Source organism: Antechinus flavipes, chromosome 4 (genome assembly GCF_016432865.1).
Source record: "Antechinus flavipes isolate AdamAnt ecotype Samford, QLD, Australia chromosome 4, AdamAnt_v2, whole genome shotgun sequence".
In the NCBI taxonomy this organism is placed as follows: domain Eukaryota; kingdom Metazoa; phylum Chordata; class Mammalia; order Dasyuromorphia; family Dasyuridae; genus Antechinus; species Antechinus flavipes.
In genome coordinates this window covers 337278064-337297864 of record NC_067401.1, presented here as the reverse complement: position 1 = coordinate 337297864, position 19801 = coordinate 337278064, and the positions used below count along the sequence as shown (strand labels likewise).

Genomic DNA, 19801 nt, shown 5'->3' with positions numbered 1-19801 from the left:
GATATAGCCTTGTTGTAAAAGATTAGACAAATCACTTATTCTCTTAGTATTTAGGCAACTCTAAGACTAACTTGACAAAAAAGTGTTATCTGCATCTGTTGAGGGAATTTCTTCACTTTGAAATTTCCTGTACAACAAAATCAAAGGCCAAGTACCTTGCACAGTATGGATCACTTAGTAATTACTTAATAAATTTTGGCTTGGTTGATTATAAAATCTATGGACAAATCAAACCATTCCCTACATCGCCCTAATTTCAAACATCCTGAGTTTCTGTCACTGCAGTTACTGCTTGTTGGTTTACTTCATTGTTAAGGAGTATATTCAAAAACCCCTCAGATCCTTATTATTGTTCTGGGCTACAGAACAACATTGAAGAGCAAGGAAAGGCCACTCCTTAATACTCATCATTGGAGACTCAACTAATTTATTTTTTCTTATCACAAAGCGCTTTCTAATTGAACAATAACTTATTCTTCCAGTTAGTGTCAATGTAGGGTAGATTGTTTCCCTGGTAGGAAGTGAACATTACACCGTTTAAATAACATCTCACCAAATATACTCATGTTTATGGTGACCAAGAAGCATGTGGAGCCATTTTCTTTTTTGTGAAAGTTCCAGTAAATCCCAGAAATACAACTTTCTAGCCAGTGAATTTCTGCTATCATTACTGTTCAGCTCAGGAAAGTAAGTACAACCTTCTAAGGTTCAGTTCCTCTAAAGCAAGGTCAGGAACATTTGGCCCATGGCCTGAGAAAACTATTTGCTAAGGCAACTGCAGGCAATGATGAGCTGAAAGCTAGATACAACCACCTTCTACTACTTGAGTTTTTAAATCGATACTTTTATATGGCCTGCAGATGATGTTATAAATATCCAAATGGTCCTTGGCAGAAAAAAAGGTTCCCCATCCCTGCTCTAAAGAAAGGGTGTGAGGTGGTCAATTCAAGGCTATAAATGTTTTACCTTTTATTGTTTATGTGTGTAGGCTTGGAAGTTATTCACCTGATGGGCATAAAATATTGTGATTCAGGCTGAGGCTTCCTGACACTGGAATGACTTGCTGATTCAATGGAAATAGCAATTAAACCAATTATTCCATGTAGACAAAACAACCAGGTGTTCAATCAATTCTTTTGATGTCTGTGTGAAAGCTTACAGACAAAGTAGAGTCTCATTTCAATATCACATTAAGGGAAGGAAAGACTGGCCAACCAAGGAAGCTGAAGGCCTGTGTTTATATGGAATTGAAAGTTTTTATTTTCAGCTATCAATAGATTGAGGGGGGGGGGAGCCAACTTATTTATATTCCTTTACCCTTAATGTGGGTACTGAATAAGTTAAAGAACATTTCATCTCAAACACAGATTGCTTTCATTTCAGCTAAGCTAATGTTTTGGTTCCTTATATATTTTCTTATTTTCATTAATGTCAAACACCAAACTTTTTTTTCTTCTAAAAAAAGAGATTTACAAGCACTTACACAGCACTCAACACAAAGTAGGCTAAAGGCTCATAATAGTGACTTTTGCTTTTTAAAAAACATCCAGCAGACTAAAGTAAAATCATTTTAATTAACTCCTTCCTGAGTAACTAAAACCTTGGAATGTGCTGAAAAGTTATAATAAATAAGGCAGTCAAAGATTAACCAGCTTAACATGTATTTTCTTTTAAATTAAACTATGTAAAATGTACAATATATTTCACGATGTACAAACCGTGTGTGGGCCCAGAGCCAGAGAGACTTTTCCTTAAGTGCCAAATAAATTTACGGAGTACCTTGCCTTTGAGGGAGAAAGACGCATAACTTAGAGGCAGTTTGTTAGGTAAAAATAACATTAAGGCCCAGCAAGTAAATCAGTCAACAGTTTTTGCTTTTTTTGTAATAAAGTGGTCAAGATAGAAATGCCTTTGAATCGATAGGAGAAGTTGACTAATGGATTGGAATTAAATTCCAAGCAAGTGCCACAAAAGGGCCAAATGAATTTGATGACTTGCTACTCCACTGCTCTATTTATGGCATGATTTAAATCATCTTTGTTCATGTTAAAGGGGAGGATACTTTTTTCTTATTTGATCATAAGTTTCCACAGTGTGTAAACTAATTCTTCTTTATGTGTAATTTCATAGAAACCACTTAAAAGTCCACAAGGCAGCAGATTCTCATTTTGTGTTCTGACTTGACTATTAGCCAGGCCACTTTTTAACTGTAAGGGTACCTTAATGGTAGTGCATAAGTCCCTTAAATAAGCACAAAGGACATTTCTCTTTTAAGAACATTTCTTCTAATGTTTATCTTACTTGAACACTACAGTTCTTCTTAACTATATCCCTCTTAGGATGGAAAAGCACACCCATAAGAATGCCAAGTAACTCTCAGACAGACATGCTAGTCCAAGGCCAAGCTGATTTCCTGTGGGTGTGAAGACTTCTTAATACATCTCATAATAAAGTAGCTTTGCTATTGTCAAATGACTTGTTTTAGGTCTTGACTACTGTCCAATTTAAGTGGGGGGGTGGTGGAGGGAGGAACCAAGAATGATTTATATGTATTTGCAGAAACTCAAGATATGTGGTTTGTAAAAAGCCCAAAATTTGATTTAGTATAAACTGAACCCCACTAATATGCTGCTGCTGCCATCTGCAGGCCTGCTTGGAAGAGTTGTCTTCATACTCCTTCTCTTTGTTTTCAAGTAATTTTCACTAAAATTTAACCTTTTCTAGGATTATTTACTTTTTAATTCAAAAGAATATATCTCACATTGTATAATATTAGAAATAAGGACAGTGGAAAAATATTTCAGCAATGGGTTCTCAACTAGTGTCACATAAATTTTGTTATGGTGGTCTTCTATTGGAAAAGCTACTTTGGGGAGGTGATCAATACAAGACTATTTCTTTTGCCAGGGGCCAACTGTGGTTCTACTGAAGTTATCACTTTTGTCTATGAAAGTAACTACTTACTGAGGCAATAGAGACAAAACCATAATTAGTATGGAGGGTTGAGTATAAAGACTGCTAAATTTGGTGCTAGAGAACTTGAGCTTGAATTAATATTGGGGGTTGAGTAGAAAGATTGCTAGATTTGGTCCTGGAGAACCTGAGTTAGAATTCTGACTTTGCCACTTAATCCCTGTATAATTTTGGGCCACTCTTTGAGTCTCAGTTTTCTCATATGTAAAATGAAAGGATTGGGTTAGATCAAGGGTCCTTAGGCTAAGGTCTATGGAATTAAAAATACTTTTGTGACTATATTTGAATTGATTGGTTTCCTATATATTTCATTTTATAGATTTAAAGCTAATACTCTGAGGAGTCCATTGGCTTTACTAGGCTGTCCAAGGGGGTCCATAACACATGAAGGTCTGAGAACCCTTGGACTAGTTAAATCTCTAAGGTCCTTTTTAGTTCTGCCTTCATAATTCTTTGATGTTAATTGATTCAAGAAAGTCTCATCAGATTTGTAACTCATTTTTTAAAGAAGCTTCACCTTTCCTTAGTCCCTTGTTGTTTATTAGCAATATTAGAATCAGTCAGTGTGACTAGACTTTGACCTTAGTGGTAGGACTTCTTCAGAAGGCATGAATTATTGTACCTAAGGTGGTAATTTAGGATTTCATCTCAAAGCAATGCAAAGAGGAAGGATATTTACAGTGTCTAGAAATACTTTGAGATTAGGTCCATTTCCTAATGAACCCTGAAGCCACAAAATCTCACTATTTCTCATAATTGTTCATTCGGACTTCAGATGTTCCTAGGGATCCCCCAATGACTTCTTTTCTCATCCATGTGACTATCATCCATGAGTAATATTCTTAAAAATTAGCTATCTCAGTGGAGCTAGCATGTATTTTGAACTTTTAAAGTAGTGTAAAACATGGAATTGGTTGGTTGTTCGGCACAAAGAGCTTAAAGACTTATGCTGATGCTGTTGTTCTGTGCTCATTCCCAAGAGCAAAGGTACTGACAGACAATTTGCCAACTGAAATTTTGAGGCTTCCAAGGCAAAAGTTCATCCATGCTAATGGGCCCAATTCACGCTGGGAAATGCTTCCTAATTGTATTCTATTGTGACCTAAGCTGGCTGTTTTATTTCCTTTGTGACCTGGATGATTATATGATTTTTAAATTGCTCTGAACTTTGAAAAAACTGACTTGTATTCTTACTGAGATGGATTGAGATGCCTTTATTGCCATGGAGGCAATTGATATTTTGCACAAGTTATTTTGCAAATGGCAGGCTGTTTGAAGATAGAATGCCTTTCCCAAACACACTGAGGAAAGCTATTTTATGATGAGATGTTTTGAGTTGGAGCCATCTAGGTTGTCCTAGAAAGGATCCTAGGGAGCCAAGAAAAACAGACAATAAAATTAAACAAATAAAACCCGCAAAACCGGGTATCTCCCATTCACCCCATCATGTGGGAATGTTTTTTTTTTTAATGCAACTGTGCATTAATTTAGTCCCTTATGGATTCTTTTTGAAACAAACAAATAAACTCTTAAGAAAGAGGGATGAGTCCATTAGATGTTGACATGGTCTTTGCATCACCTCTTGTAGATGTCTTCCAACCATTTTTCATCATCTTGTTCCTCATCATCTATTGGTTCCTCAGTTTCCAGTGGAGTAGGAATAAAGAACTGTGGTCTCACAGGTGGCTTGCTGACGTGAGATTTGAGTCCAAATTTGCGTTTGAGCAGGTGGAACTGCTCTTTGACAAAGTAGTAGAATTCATACTCATATCTCATGCGTTGGTAGAGAATTTGAATGGCCTCAGGAGAAGGGACGGTCTTTTTTACTGTCACAGTCATGTTCCCAAGTTTCCTATGTTCTGAAAAAGAAACCAGAAGCTTATCAGTATATACTCAGAAATTATATTATACTCATTATATTATATATACATATATACATACATACATACATACATACACACGGTTCATTGGATAGAGTGCTGGATCTGAGTCAGAAAGACTTATCTTTGTTACTTCAAATGCAACCGGGGATACTTACTAATTGGTGTGATCCTAGGGAAATCACTGAACCCTGTTTGCCTCAATTTCTTATCTGTAAAATGAGCTAGAGAAGGAAATGGTAAACTACTCCAGTATCTTTGCCAAGAAAACTCTAAATAGGGTCATGAAAAGTTGAACATGACTGAAATGACTGAACAAAAATGTAAACATAAATATATATGTATGTGTATATATGTATATCCATACAAATATATAAAATATGTATATATAATCCAAATTTATTAATCAACTTTATCTGGATAATAAAATCTAGAATTCTATGTTATTAATGGTAAATGAAACAAGTAGTTAAGAGACAAAGCAACAGGAGGAGAGAATCTATTCTTAACATTACCTAGAAAATATTGATATTGGTCTCATTGTGAATATTGACATTAGCTGGTTAAATATACCATGCATAAAGAACATTCTAAATTTTAGTTAATTATAACATACATGACATTCAGTACTTTGCATTTAAGAACAGGTTTCACAATAAAATGTAGAACCAGCAGTTTTGAAATTCTTTAAATATTTTATCTTAGATGATCTTGCCCACCAAAGATGAGAAAAATATAATATTTAATGTTTTATAATAGTTTCAACCAAAAAAGTAGGTACTTTAAATACTCTGTGCATGAAAAAAAGTTCCATCTTTTAAAGAATATTCAGTTGGTATTGATGCTCTACAATAAGTAATGGACTATAATAGTCCTCAAAGAATTTTTCTTTTAAAGAAAATTATATAGATAGAAATGTAAACGGGCATGGTTCTTATATATAGGCTGAATTGTAAAACTAATGAGGAACTCTTAAGCATAGAACTAACAGATGTCATCAAGGACTTGTATGAAAAGAAGAGAAGGTAGTCAGATTATAGAGAGGGATGACAAGTGGATAGCTAGAATGCATCCTTAATATAGAGATCATAATATATGGAGAAAGGAAGGAAGATTTTTTTGCATCCTGGCTGACTTAGAAGGGCAGGGATGGATAGATGGTGATCAGCATCACTGGAGGGAACTTCAAAGTAGATAAAGCAAGGTACTAGACTTCAAAGTATAATTAATGCATAACACAATTATATCATTCCATTCAAAGGTGACTATTGATTTATGTTTGTGTATTAATGAAAGGAATTGGTGACAGTAACATACATAAGAAACTTTTTGCAACAAAGCCAATGGAAAGTAGATTCATGCCTGAGAATGTTAAAACCTACATTCTTTCTTTATTCCTTCCTCCACTTTGGATTCCACACTGGCAAACTGAAGAATATGCTGTACAAAAATCATTCGAAGAAATGAAAATGTTTGGCCATAAAAAGAAAAAAATAGAATTTCTACATGATAGTTGTCTTTAAGTATTGAAATGATGACATATAGTTGGGGAATTACTAGATTTAGTATGTTTGCTATCAGAAAACTGACACAAGAGCCATGGATTAAGTTGTAGAGAAGTGAATTTAGATTTGATACAAAGAAAACTTTTTATTAAATAATCAGAGCTCATAAAAAGTAGAATAGGTTGCTTGAGGAGACAGTGAGTTCTTTTTCAAAGGAAATCTTTAAGGGAGAATAGATGATCACTTGCCAGAGAAATTATAGAAGGCATTGCTGTTCAAGTATGAATGGGAATTAGTTTCTGGGGTTCCTCCCGATTCTGCTGATGTATATGCTCCAGTATTTTATTTTTAAAAAAATCTAAGATTTTATATTTATTCTAATATATCATGATTTTGTAATATTTAACATTCAAAAATAGGTTCATGAGATTTTCTTAAAGTTAAATAAAGTCATTCATTTGATACCAACCTCTCTCCTTTATGGTTCTTTCATAAATCAATGTTTTCCTCCGATGCTATAGAAAAACTAAAGCCCAAGGATTTCTAAAAATGCAATGAATCTGTTTAATTGTTTCAATCTTGCCAATATTTTGCAAGTTAATTTATAAAGAAGCAGGCTTCCCTTTCAATAACGGTTTTGTGGTAACTGTGGACACAGAAGCCCAAGGACATGAATGGACCAGGGCACCAATTTTTCCTCCTTAGAATGGGAGGAAGACTCAACAGGGAAATAGTGATGGAACCTGCTGAGTGAGTGAATAATTGTTGTCTTTATTCCCTTCAATCAATCAATCAACAAACATTTATTAAGTGTCTTACTTTGTACCAGGCACTGTGCTAAGTGGAAGGGATACAAAAAAAGGCAAAAAGACAATTCCTGCCCTCAAGGAACTTACAAATCTAATAAAAATAACATTATGTAGAAGGAGCTCTTTGTACCAGAGAGATTTTCCCTGCATACCTCAGCTTTTTTTCAAGGAACTTGAAATCTGGAACTTAGAATCATTGCATATTAAACCCCTTAACCCAATACCTTAACTTTCAAAATGAGCGATATAGGGGAGGCCAGATGGTACAGTGAACAGAGCATTGGCCCTGGAATCAGGAGGACTTGAATTCAAGTCCTGCCTCAGACACTTAACACCTAAGACCTATTAGCTGTGTGACCCTGGACAAGTCACTTAATATCTATTGCTTTGCAAAAAAACAAAACAAAACAACAAAACACCAAAAAATAAAAAAAAAAAACCCAAAATGAGGAATATGACACCTGGAAAGAACAAGTCACTTACATAGGTCACAAAATAAGTCAGCAGAAAAATAAAAAAATTCCTAATGTAGGGGCAGCTACATGGTACAGTAACTAGAACACAGCCCTTGAATCAGAACCTGAGTTCAAATCTGGCCTCATACACCTGACATTTATTAGCTGTATGTGCCTGGGTAAATCCATTCACCTTGATTGCTTCCCCCCAAAAAGTTCTGATGCAAATTTTTGAAATGAGTTCCATTATCCATCTCTCTCCTTTATAACATAAGATACATCCTAGCTACCCCTAGAGTTCTCATTTTGAAAAGTAAGGTATTGGGTAAAGTGGTTTAGTGCTATAATTCTAAGTCCCAGATTTCCTTTGAAAAATCTGGGGTATGCAAGGAAAACCTCTTTGATAAAAGGCCTCCCTTTATAGAATGATATTTTTATTAGGTTTGTAAGCTCTTTGAGGACAGAAATTGTCTTTTGCTTGAAAGGCAATATGAAACAGGAACAAATACCATGGTAGGGAGTCAGAGAACCCAAGTTCATCTCTACCTCTGAAGTTGATTGTTTGGGTGACCTTGAGCATCACAAAGCCTATTGAACCTCTTCATTCCCTGTGAAAGGGAGTCAGACTATTAGGATTCTGAGGTCTCTTTTAGCTCTAGAATGATGAATTTATACACGGGCACCAGAATCATACAAGACCATAATGTGGAATGGGTAGGGCAGAGGGGAATAAGATATCCAGAAATCATAACTAAAACATTGAAAATGACAGGGCTATGGATTTCCATTTTTATATATTATATACATAAAACTATTCAAGATTTGTAAAATCCTTTATATATGTTCTCTTACTTGCTCCTCAGTAACACCATGAGATAGGTGCTATTATTATCTTAATTTGATAGATGTGGAAACTGAGGTTCAGTGTCTAGCCTACGGCTGGCACAGTTAATGTCTGAATTATTTCTGTGCTTTTCACACTATATAGATAACAGAGGCTCAGTATGTGGACTAACCAGAATACTTCCTTTTAATTCCTTAGGAACTGAACTCTGATCTTCCCGGTTCTAAGTGCAGCTCTCTATTCACTGTGCCACCTAGCTTCCTCTACATCAGTTTTAAGTTGCCATATATTCTTATGTACTTAAAAAAATACGTGAAGATGGGTTTCTTGATCACACCTGAGTAGGGCTTGATAGCCTCCGTTTACTATTCATATGTCTGACTCTTTGTGACCTCATTTAGGGTTTTCTTGGCAAAGATACTGGAGTGGTTTGTTATTCCTAATTCAACTCATTTGACAGATAAGGAAACTGAGGCAAACAGGGTTAAGTAATTTCATTTACTTAATAAAGGGCCACATGGCTGATAAGTCTCTGAGGCTGGTTTTGAATTTAGGTTTTCCTGACTCCAGGCCTGGCACTCTATCCACTCTGTCATCTAACTGCCTGATGGCCTTCATTTTCCTTTCCAATTCTATGGTTCTGTGATTCTTTGATTTCTACATAAAGTTTATATTTAAATATGGATGTGAATTTTGCTCTTTGAATATGTCAAGATTTTAGGAATCACTTAAATATCTTGCTATATTTGCACAATTTCCCTGCACCCAAATAATCAGACTTGCTTATAATAAAATACTTTCAGCTCTGTAGGGGATCAGCTATTATCAACTGATGCACAATGCAACCTATTCATATCACAAGCTGTTTATCTTTGAAAGTATAATGATGAGCTAAGAACATTATCTACATAATATTAGAGAAAAAAGTGTTATTTGGGGCCTACAATTATGTGAATAATTTACTTCATTATCTGCTTTGTTTTGTGTAGATGGATAATGAATTTATGTGCTAACTCTTCATGCATTTGAGTATTTTTGACATAGGCATTGTATATTGAAGCTTTAGAAAGATATAGTGAACAATTCTCCTTCTACAAAATAACTTATTGGTGGTACCATCAATATGCAACAAACCAACCAGTTTAAATTAGTTGTTATACAGAGTCAATGACAAGGGTAGAGAACAGAAGGATTTTAAATGGGCTTTTCACTTCAGTTATCTCTGATGTAGTAAGATCCTAATGAAGAGTGTGAGGATACAATAAGAGTCATTTCACCTTGCGAGAAACAAAAATCAACAGTGGTATATTTCGTAAGATGAAAATAGGTCAGAAGATATGTTGTGGAACATGATGACTTCTACTATTGGGAAGCTTTTCCTCAATGAGAGTCCTAAATATCAATGAAACCACAAGTCCCATTTAAATGTAAACTAAAATTGGAAAGATATCACTGCCTATGGAGTTTATGAAAACCCCCCAAAGTCATTGATTTTTCCATTGAAAGGCTAGTAGAGGAACTTGAGTATTTAATATGTCAAAATATATTTATTTCACCAACATTGCTATTCTTTCCACTCATACAGCCTTCCTACAACTTAGCAGATGGTTTTTCCAGTGCTTTTTCTGTGAGTGGAAAGGAACCTGGTAGCTGGCCTCCTTATTGAATTTCTTGATGACACAAAGATGGGAGGGATAGTTAAGAAACTGAATGACAAAACTGGGATCTTTCCAGATCATGAAAGGTTGGAACAATAGGTTCAGACTAATAAAATAAAACATAATAGAGATAAATTTAAAATTCTGCACTTGGGTTTAAAAAAAATAACTCCACGATTACAGGATTAGGGAGGTGTGGCTAGACAATAATTGATGTGAAAAAGACCTGGTGGTTCTGGTGGACTAAAAGCCAATGAGTCATGTTTAATAAAGAATTCTTTTTTAAAAAAATCCAAAACAACACTGCACTAGAAGCTTGTCCATGTATGCCTTCTGTGCTGTCAGTGTGACAGGTGAGTCAGTTCATTGCTATGTACTCCAGATTTTAGGAAAACCCCAGAGTTTCCCTCCAAACATAACATAGATCTGAGTAAGTTACCAGCTTGGTTGTTTGAAGCAAGATCCAACTCTGGCCTGAATTCCATAAATGGTTCTAAAGGAAGGTATTAGAGCTTTAGTGGGGAGATTATTCTGCCCAATTCATAAAACAAATATTTTTAGGAAATATACTTATTACTAAAATTGTTTTTTGTAGAGCTGGAACATGAGAGTGTTGTGGTGGGATGGAGAGAGGGAATGAAGCATTGTTCCTAAATGGAGATGAGCTTTTTAAAAGCAAAAACCAAGAAGTGAAGAAACTTAAACCCAGTGTAGTTTTGTGGAAAGTGTACTATCCCTGGAGAGAGAGGATCTAAGATGAGGTTCCTCCTCTGATATTTGCAATTTCTGATTCTAGGAAAGTCACTTAATCTCTCTGGACCTTAGTTTCCTAATCTGTTAAATGAAAGACTTAACTCTATGATCTAAAGAGTTTCTTTTAAATTATAGGAGGAACTAAGAAAAGACTGTAAATAATCCCACAATGAACTTGTATCCTTTTTTATCTTGAGACTGAAAAGACATTGTTTAAGGAAGGAGTAAAAAAAAAATTGTGCCTTTGTAGCATAAAGCTTTTTTTTTTTTTTTAATGGCCCATGTTTGTTTCTCTTATTTATATTTGAGCATTAAAATATGTACGAAATATTTTTTTTAAGGATTCTGAAACTCTTAGTATCATATAGGCTTCTCTATTAATAAACAGACAGTAGAAATCAGTGTTATGGCTTCTATTACACCCCATTCAAGTGATTCATGGAGGTCCCAGATACCATGAAAAATCTCATTTAGTGATAATATCTGCTCTTCCAACCATTGCATAAATAGAATGTCCATTTTCCTTAAAAAATGTCCACAGTGTTAACTATTTTAAATGGCAGACTCAACTGAGTTTCAAACATAGCCACAAAAGATAATTTTTTTCTATCATTATATTTTTATAGCTTTTAACTCTTTGAAAAGAAATTTTCTCCCAACAACTCTGTAAAGAAAGCAGAACAAATACTATCATCCTTATTTAATAGATTCAGAAACTGAGAAGTTATCCATGATCACCTAGTAAATGGTCAGATTTGAGACATAAGGTTCGAGTTTAAAGTTTATTTCATATGACAGATCTTAAGATTTGCTCAAACTGGAAAGAGTTCAAAAATTATGCCACAGATAATGGAGGCAGTTTTAAAAGAAGGTTGCTTAAAATATATTGATCTATAAGGTGAGAATAGGTTACTTTAAATGTGAGGAACCATGCCTAATGAGTTTGCTTTGTATAGCACTGTGTGGAATGAGTAGCTAATATACGTGAAAGGTAGCTAATATGTGTAAAAGGGAATTAATGGCGACCACAAATCATTTTTTTCAATGACATTATTTATCTGTAACATGTATATTACTAAATACCCTCCTTTATGACCACAAGCATAAAGTACATGTGGTTTCTACTCCACAGAGAGACTTAGAGTGCACATTTCTGAACTGATGATTCCTCATAATCATTATTGTTAATATACTGCAGTTCACTCAGGATGCATTTTAGGAATAGTCCAGATAGTTATGGTTAGCTCTGGAAGAGTGGGGCTATTAATTTTCCTTCACTCTACCTTTGGCCTTTCTAAAAAACAAAGAAACAAACAAAAAACAACAACAACAACGCTACATTATGGTGTCAGACAGTTACTAAAGCTTAAGGAAACTAGAAGGCATTGTCAATAGAGTGGTGGGCATGAAGTCAAGAAGTCCTGAATTCAAATCCAGACTCAGACACTTATTGTTTAATCCATACAAGATACTTAATCTCGTTTATCTTATCTTTTTTTTTTTTTTATGTAAAATGAGCTGGAGAAGGAAGTGGCAAACTACTCTGCTTTCTTTGCCAAGAAAAACCCAAATAGAGTCACAAAGAATTGGATGTGGCTAAAAAGACTGAACAACAATGACAACTAATGCTTAAGAAGCAAAGGTATGATGGAAGACACCACAATTTTTACATAAGCATAAATATATAAAAATTCATGGACCTCCTTTCAGACAATGACCCTGCTTCAGGTGTGTATCACTGCCTGCATTCATTTAATACAAATGCCAATTCTATTAAAGCAAAAACATCTGTGTTCATGACCAAATGCTGTTACAATAATGCGGTTCATTTACTCAACATTTCGCCCTCATTTTTCAGTGCTTTTGAATTCTGTGTCCCCATTAGCAAAAATAAAATGCTTCATTTAGAAAGCAAATATTGACCCAGTGGCAAATAAGTCTGCCATGGTTGTAATTGAAACTATGGATTTTTCACCAGACATCAAAACTGAATGATAATATACATATCTGCTTGGAGAAGAAGGCCAGGCTATTAGTCTTACATCCAGATGGATGGAGCCTGAGATGTCTTTTCCTCAAGGACAGCTTTCACTAGCCAGTTCAAGTCAGCTCTAGCACACCCCTTAATTTAGCAGTGGAGTGTTTGCCAGCTAATAGATTAGCCCGATAGCCAACAGGCTGTTCGTGATCTGGGTGGGGCATTTTGAGGTTGTGTACATGTTACACTAAGCAAATCTTAGAAAGATTTCTTTTGACTGTAACAACTAAAACTATTGATTAGTAATCTCCTTGCATAAAGCTGGGGTAATCATTAGGATTCTACTCTGAAAATGAACTTAAGCCAAGGCCATAACTTAACTTTCTTGCCCAGGACTTGGGTATTTTGTAAAAGAAATAGTCCTCTCCTAGTTTGCAGTAACATTATGTTTGGACTAGTTCATAATCTTCAGTGCTCTTAAAAGGTCTTTAAATGTAAATAAAAAGGAAATCACAGAACTGCTCCTTGAAATCACCCTTACCACCTCTCTTCATCTGTCAAACAAGCATAATGGAAAAATGATGTAGGCCCGGCTCTATGCCAGAGTAAACACTTTGGAAATGCTATGTAAACCCAGCTGTTGCACCAGAGCATGAGGCCCCATTTTTATGACTTTCAAGATGGTTGGCCATATGCAAAATCGCAAAACTTCACCAACTCACTTTTATTATATTTTTCAAATTCTATGGTTTCTATAATAAGCATTCTTTTAATTGCTTCCTAATGTACATACCTGAAACAGACCAAAACCTATAGGGGAGGGTCTCTATCTTCCTGTATTTCAAGGTGATCTTAACTTAGTTTGTTGGAAATTATTTGCTTAGAAAAAAATCTGAGTTTCATAACTAAGAATATAACCACATTTTGTTGTAGGCAAGAAACAGAAGCATCATATGGTAGATGGTCAGTGGATAGAAAGCAGAACTCAGAATCAGAAAGACTTGAGTTCAAACCTGGCTTCAGACACTTTTTAGCTGTGTGATCCTGGCCAAGTCTGCCTGCCTTAGTTTCTCCAACTTTAAAATGAGGATAATATGAACTCTAACTTTCAGGATTGTCAGGATCAAATAGGATGGCAATTGTTAAGTGCTTTGACCACAGTCCCTGCTACATAGTAAGAGCTATATAAATCTTAACTATCATCATCATCATCATCATCATCATCATCATCATCATCATCATCATCATCATCACTATTTTAAAATGTAAGCTAATCATAGGAATGGAAGTGAGAAGCCTCTAAATACAACTTTTTGATGTTGTACTTGTCTGAAAAAGGATGACTGCTGTGTTTGGGTCAAGTAAATTTCATGAAATTTCCAACTCAAAAAGAGGATAATATTGACTTGGTCTTTGAAATAGTTGTGATGAAAGTCAAGGTCAGCCAGGCTTTAGCTGGAGCGTATGTGTGATAGAAAGAAAGCAGCGTCCACACACATCTGAAGGCTGGCCAAATGGTTGCTGATCCCATAAAACCCCACACCACGCTGGGCTGTCCTGAAACTGTGTGAACATGATGCTTGTCACAGATTGAGTAAATTCATTTCCTGAATTACAGAGGGAGGCCACACAGTTCAAACCCATGAAATATAGCTACAGTGTGTGCAGACTCTCCTACAGCTGCATCCAACGGAAGCAAATATATGTCACTGTGGTTTTCAGTGATGTACGGGTTGAGAAGGGCCCTCGTTTGATATGTCACTCAAATGATCAATGGGATGCTAAGCCCAGCTTTGCAGAGGTACCCCAATTAGAAGGAAGAAGGAACAAAAAGGGCTTCATGGCAGACCTGATATTGAGGTCTGGCAAAGTAAATAGAAGTTTCTGCAGTCATCTATGTGGAGGAAAAAAAATATAAATAATTGCAAAAATAAATAAGTGAACTTATTGAAAAAATAAATTGGGATTATAGCTCTTTGAATTGCAAAATGAACCTTTTCTTCCCTGGTTATTTCTATGTAACATGAAGGAGATTTGTTATTTTTTGTTTGTTTTGATGCTTGTTAAAACATTAGCTCCTTGAGGATGAGGATTGTCTCATTCTTTGAATCCCCTGTGTGTAACACAGTTCCTGGTATATATAAATGTTTGTTGGAAAGTGCCTGGAATCTCCTAATGTAAGAGAACACAAGTATTATTCAAGTAGAATATGAATCCTGGTAGGCAGAGTCTGGTTCATGTTCATCTTTATATACCCATCACTTAGTATGGTACCTAGTATGTATATAACAGATGATAAAAATTGATTAGATTGGATTGAATTTATCATGAGCCTTCTTTGTACAGTCATCTGAAAAAGCGCACTAAAAGGAGAGAGTAGTTTGGTAGAGTTGGACACCTATGGGATGGGAACTATAGTTCTTGTAGTGACTGGAGGTGTGATCACCTTTTAAGAATGTCACCAGGATGATGAAGCCATATGTTTTCAAAAATATCTGTATATAAGAGTGCTTCAGGTAATAACAAGGGAACTGACACTTAGGTCAGACTTGGAGTAGTAGGTAATTTGTTTCTTCTCAGAAAGCAGACAGAAAAAAGCTCTGAAATAACCACATCCTTTCCCTCACATTCTTCCCATAGCAAACTGATTAAGAAACAATGATTGAAACCCGATTGACATATTCATTTAATTCAATAAGCATAATCTATAAGTATATCCATCAGTGAAAATTCTTACTAAATGATCTATTTTCTGATAAGTGATGGCAATGAAATATTCTTTGTCTTTTATATTGTGAACTTTTTGTTGATAGAGCTCTATAAATAGGATTCAGTCTTAATATCATTTGTCAGAACAAAGTCCATTATTCCCATGTCTCTGTTATATTTATTGAATATGAACTTTATTACTGAATGAAGGAATAGATGGTTGTCAGTCATCAAAACTAATAATCTGTATGCTCTCTATGGAATGTCAAACATGGTAAATTTTTGATAAATCCTTGAGAGGCTTTGGATGAAGTAGCTGTTTATGAAGACCTAGACATTAAGATAAGTGAGATATTTAATCTTTTGTCTAGGCATTAAGGAGTGATTTTAGGAAGAAGTGCTACTCAAAATAACCTATTCCCTAGCAGGGAAAGTGTCAGATGAAGTTCCAAGGATGCTGTCAGTTCTACAAAAGACTTTGCATTGCAACTTTAAAATGAAATCCATATCATCAGGGTGATTTACAGACTTACAAAATTGTTGTACAAATACTAGATTTCACTTGGTTTAAAGTGAATGTAAGCTTGTCCACAATGAATCCTTCCTCTTCCTGCTATCAGCAACTTAACATAAGCTTTTCAAAGAGATGCTTCAAAATACATTCTGTGTATTTGAGAGCAAGTCAGGGATACTTTTGCAAAGTGACCTGTAAAAAAGAACAAAATGACTCTGAAAAATGCTTCTTTGCATGGGAACATAATAATGCAAGAGGGTTTTTTTGTTTGTTTGTTTGTTTGTTTGTTTTTATAGCAATTTGCTTATTTATAGAAAAATTTACATTGAACAAGATAATGCAAGTGATCGCAGAGGAAAGATCAGGAGACTGCAGCTTCTACCAGAGAAAGGTGTTGATGCTTGCTATTAAGACTTACTAAAGATAGCATGCTTTGAATTTTAAGTTCATGGAAGTTTAAGTGGTACAAGAGACTTGATTTTTTAAAAATGTGGAATATGACAAAAAAGATCTTGAAGAATGTCTGCCTGGAAACTGTTCTGATATAATTGGAGATATGTTAAAGAAAGCAAGTTGAAGTTGTTTGAGAATTGTTGAAACAAGTATTGTCATTGAATTATTTATGGAAATGAGGAGGAGGACAGCATTTCTCTTTCTGTCTCTGTCTCTCTCTCTCAGTAAAGAAGAAAGTTTCTTCATTTTGCTTAGAAAAAACAGGATGGGAAGCTTCCAGAATATAGCACCATATGGTATGTAGAAAGGAGAAAAATGGTAGATTGAGGGCCCAGAAACCTGTGAAAAATTACTTTATTATCAGACTATGAAGGAAGGCAGTCAAAAGGATGATTCTTTAAGCTGAGTGACAGATTGCTAGCAGCTGTGAGGAGGTGAAAGAATGCTCTGACACTAAGCAAGGGGAAAGCTGAGGAAAAGCTGTTAGAATGGCTTTGGAGGCTAAATTGACTTGAAGCTGGAGATATTAACCTACTCTGAGTGTTTTTTCTCTAAGATAAAGTCAGGATAAGTTATAAAATAGTAGTCTAATTAAATTTTGGAAATAAGGTCAATATTTTATTAAAGTGACTGATAAAAGGGAGTAAATTATTATTTCTTGAAAGAAAAAAATGTGTTAGGGAAGCTAGATAGCAAAAAGGATTGAATACTAGCCCTGAAGTCAGGAGGACCAAAGTTCAAATCTAGCCTCAGACATTTAATATTTATTAGCTGTGTGACCCTGGGCAAGTCACTTAATCTTAGTTGCATCACCAAATAAAAAGAAAAAGTAAAACATGCTCTTTGAGTCATATGTACTATATATATATATATATATATATATATATATATATATATACACATATATACATGCATAGACATATGTATGTGTATGTTCACGCACATATATATCATTCACACATATAAAGATATTGTACTACACATTGTATACAAAGACAAAACAGAACACTAAACAACTGTTGAACTCAAGGGGACTATTTGCTAACTAGTTGGAGGCAACATGGATAAGTAAATATAACTTTATTTGTTGTTTCTCTTTATCTATTTGAAGGAAAGTGGTAAAATTTTTTTTGACTCATTCTGGGTATTTTTAATCCCCAAAGTCTAGCACAGCTCCAGGTACATATTAAGCCCCTTAACAAATGTTTTGTGACAGCCTATTCATACCAGAGACAAATTATTTAATAAAAGAAGTACAGAGACATAATTCTCCCTCTATCATGAAAAAAAGAAAAGTATTCTGACTGCAAGTAATGAAACTCCAAATCAAAACATAACTAAGATATTATACATTTATGGTAATTGGAGGATATGTTTGTTGTTTAACAATAATAAGAAACACTTTTGAAAGCATTTACATGAATGGAACACCAAATGGCGCTGTGGGATTAGGGGTTTAATGGTGAAAAAAAATTTAAATACCTGTTTTCTCTGTCCTTAGAACCTACCACTTTGAAACATGCATACACATATGAATAGACAACATTTATAGAATTGTATTAATAAATACAAAGTAGTTTAGGACAGCTAAATAACCTAAATGCTCAAGAATTGGAGAGAGATCAGAACCATTATGAAAGAATTCAAGCAGAGGGGCCAAAAAAAAAAAATCAAAGGATATGAGGCTACTGAAATAAAACAACATAATCCATTTCCTATGGGGGACAACAGATTATATATCTCCTTTTGCAGAGATCAGAAGAGACTTCTCTGTCCATAATCACAGTTTTGGAATATGAAAATATCAAAGAAGAATTAAGAAATCAAAATGCTTTGATGCTAGCTAAATGTTCAGAAAGGTCTCCTGGTAAAATATCTGGTAGGGGGCATTGACTACAGAGATGTTTAGCTTTAAAAACAATTTAATTCCCTGGGGGAGAAGTAGGGAGGAGGAATGAGTATGGGAAAAATTCATAATCCTATTCAAAATATGCTCAGAAGACAGACATTCACAGATGTTTGGTTGAGGGGGGGGTGCAGAGAGAAGAAATAAATGATAGTATTAAACTGAAAAGCTCAAGTTTCTCCAAATTTAAACAAGTGATGAATTTTCACATAAACATATGCAGATACACACACTACCACTATTTCTTATAGACTGAGCAAGTCAACTGGCTAAAAAAAATAGTATGATACATAAATGTATCAGTTTTACAGATTTTTGAATTATCTGAATTATCATAGAAGTATTCTTCAAATATCATAAAAATGTCAAATGGCTGAGTAACTGATGAATCACTTTTTAGAGACATTACCTTTTCTCTACATTTCTCATATTTGGGACAGTGTAACTGAGTATAAATATATGCTCTTTGATTTATGACTTTGTAATAACCTTTGCTCCTCAGGCGTTTTTACCAAATGATTTACTTTTGCCTGTGCTGGGCTGATTTGGTATCTGAACTGTCTGTAGTCATTGCAATTCAGAGAGTTAAAGCCTATATTCATTCATCAATATGTGCAGGGCTCTTTGGTTTCATGGAGGGCAGCAGTTTTTCGATCATGAAGCTGGAGAATAATGAATGTTAAATTCCATTTTTCACTGTCCACTGTCTGATTCAATTCAATTAAACAAATAGTTATTGAGTAACTACTATGAGCAAGGCACTTTCTCAATTTGAAACAGAGTAACTCACTTAATCTTTTGTGATCTGAAGCTTAATATAAAATGGTGACACTTTGTATCATCATTTTAAGACTTTCTATATAATAATAGTTCCCATTGGCATAGCATTTTTAATAACTGCCAAGCACACACACACACACACACACACACACACACACACGCAAAAATCTCATTTGAACTTTCTGACTAATCTGGGAAGAGCTTTTCAATTTACAGAGAAAGACAGTGCTAAGAGTTAAGTGACTCTTGCAGGATCACACAGATAGAATTGTGATTCAAACTCAATTGTCTCATGACTTCAGATCTAATACTCTTTTTCGATTAACAACATAATTTTGTTAAATATCTAATGTATTCTAGGCACTGTGCTAGGGACTGGGCATAGAAACACAATCTAAAAATTGTTCCTGATTTTAAAGAGCTTACATCCTAAAAAGTGAAATGAACATAGACACATATATTTACAAAGTACATGGATAGGCTTTGGGGGTATACTGGAGCCAGCTTGAATCAGTTTGTGAAAGCTGATAATTAAATTGTCAATGTGACAAGTCATGGACTGGTTTATTGTTTTGTTGGTTGTC

At 34.8% G+C, this 19801-nt stretch overlaps 1 protein-coding gene across 1 annotated transcript in view; it reads right to left on the bottom strand.

Moving 5' to 3' along the window:
- Positions 1-407: 407 nt before the first annotated feature.
- Positions 408-19801, bottom strand: part of UST (uronyl 2-sulfotransferase) — a 387714-nt gene continuing 368320 nt past the window's right edge. Inside the window, exon 8 of the mRNA XM_051997919.1 lies at positions 408-4832. Within this exon, the coding sequence (XP_051853879.1) occupies positions 4549-4832 (284 nt within the window). The 3' untranslated portion in view covers positions 408-4548. The remainder of the gene's footprint in view (positions 4833-19801) is intronic.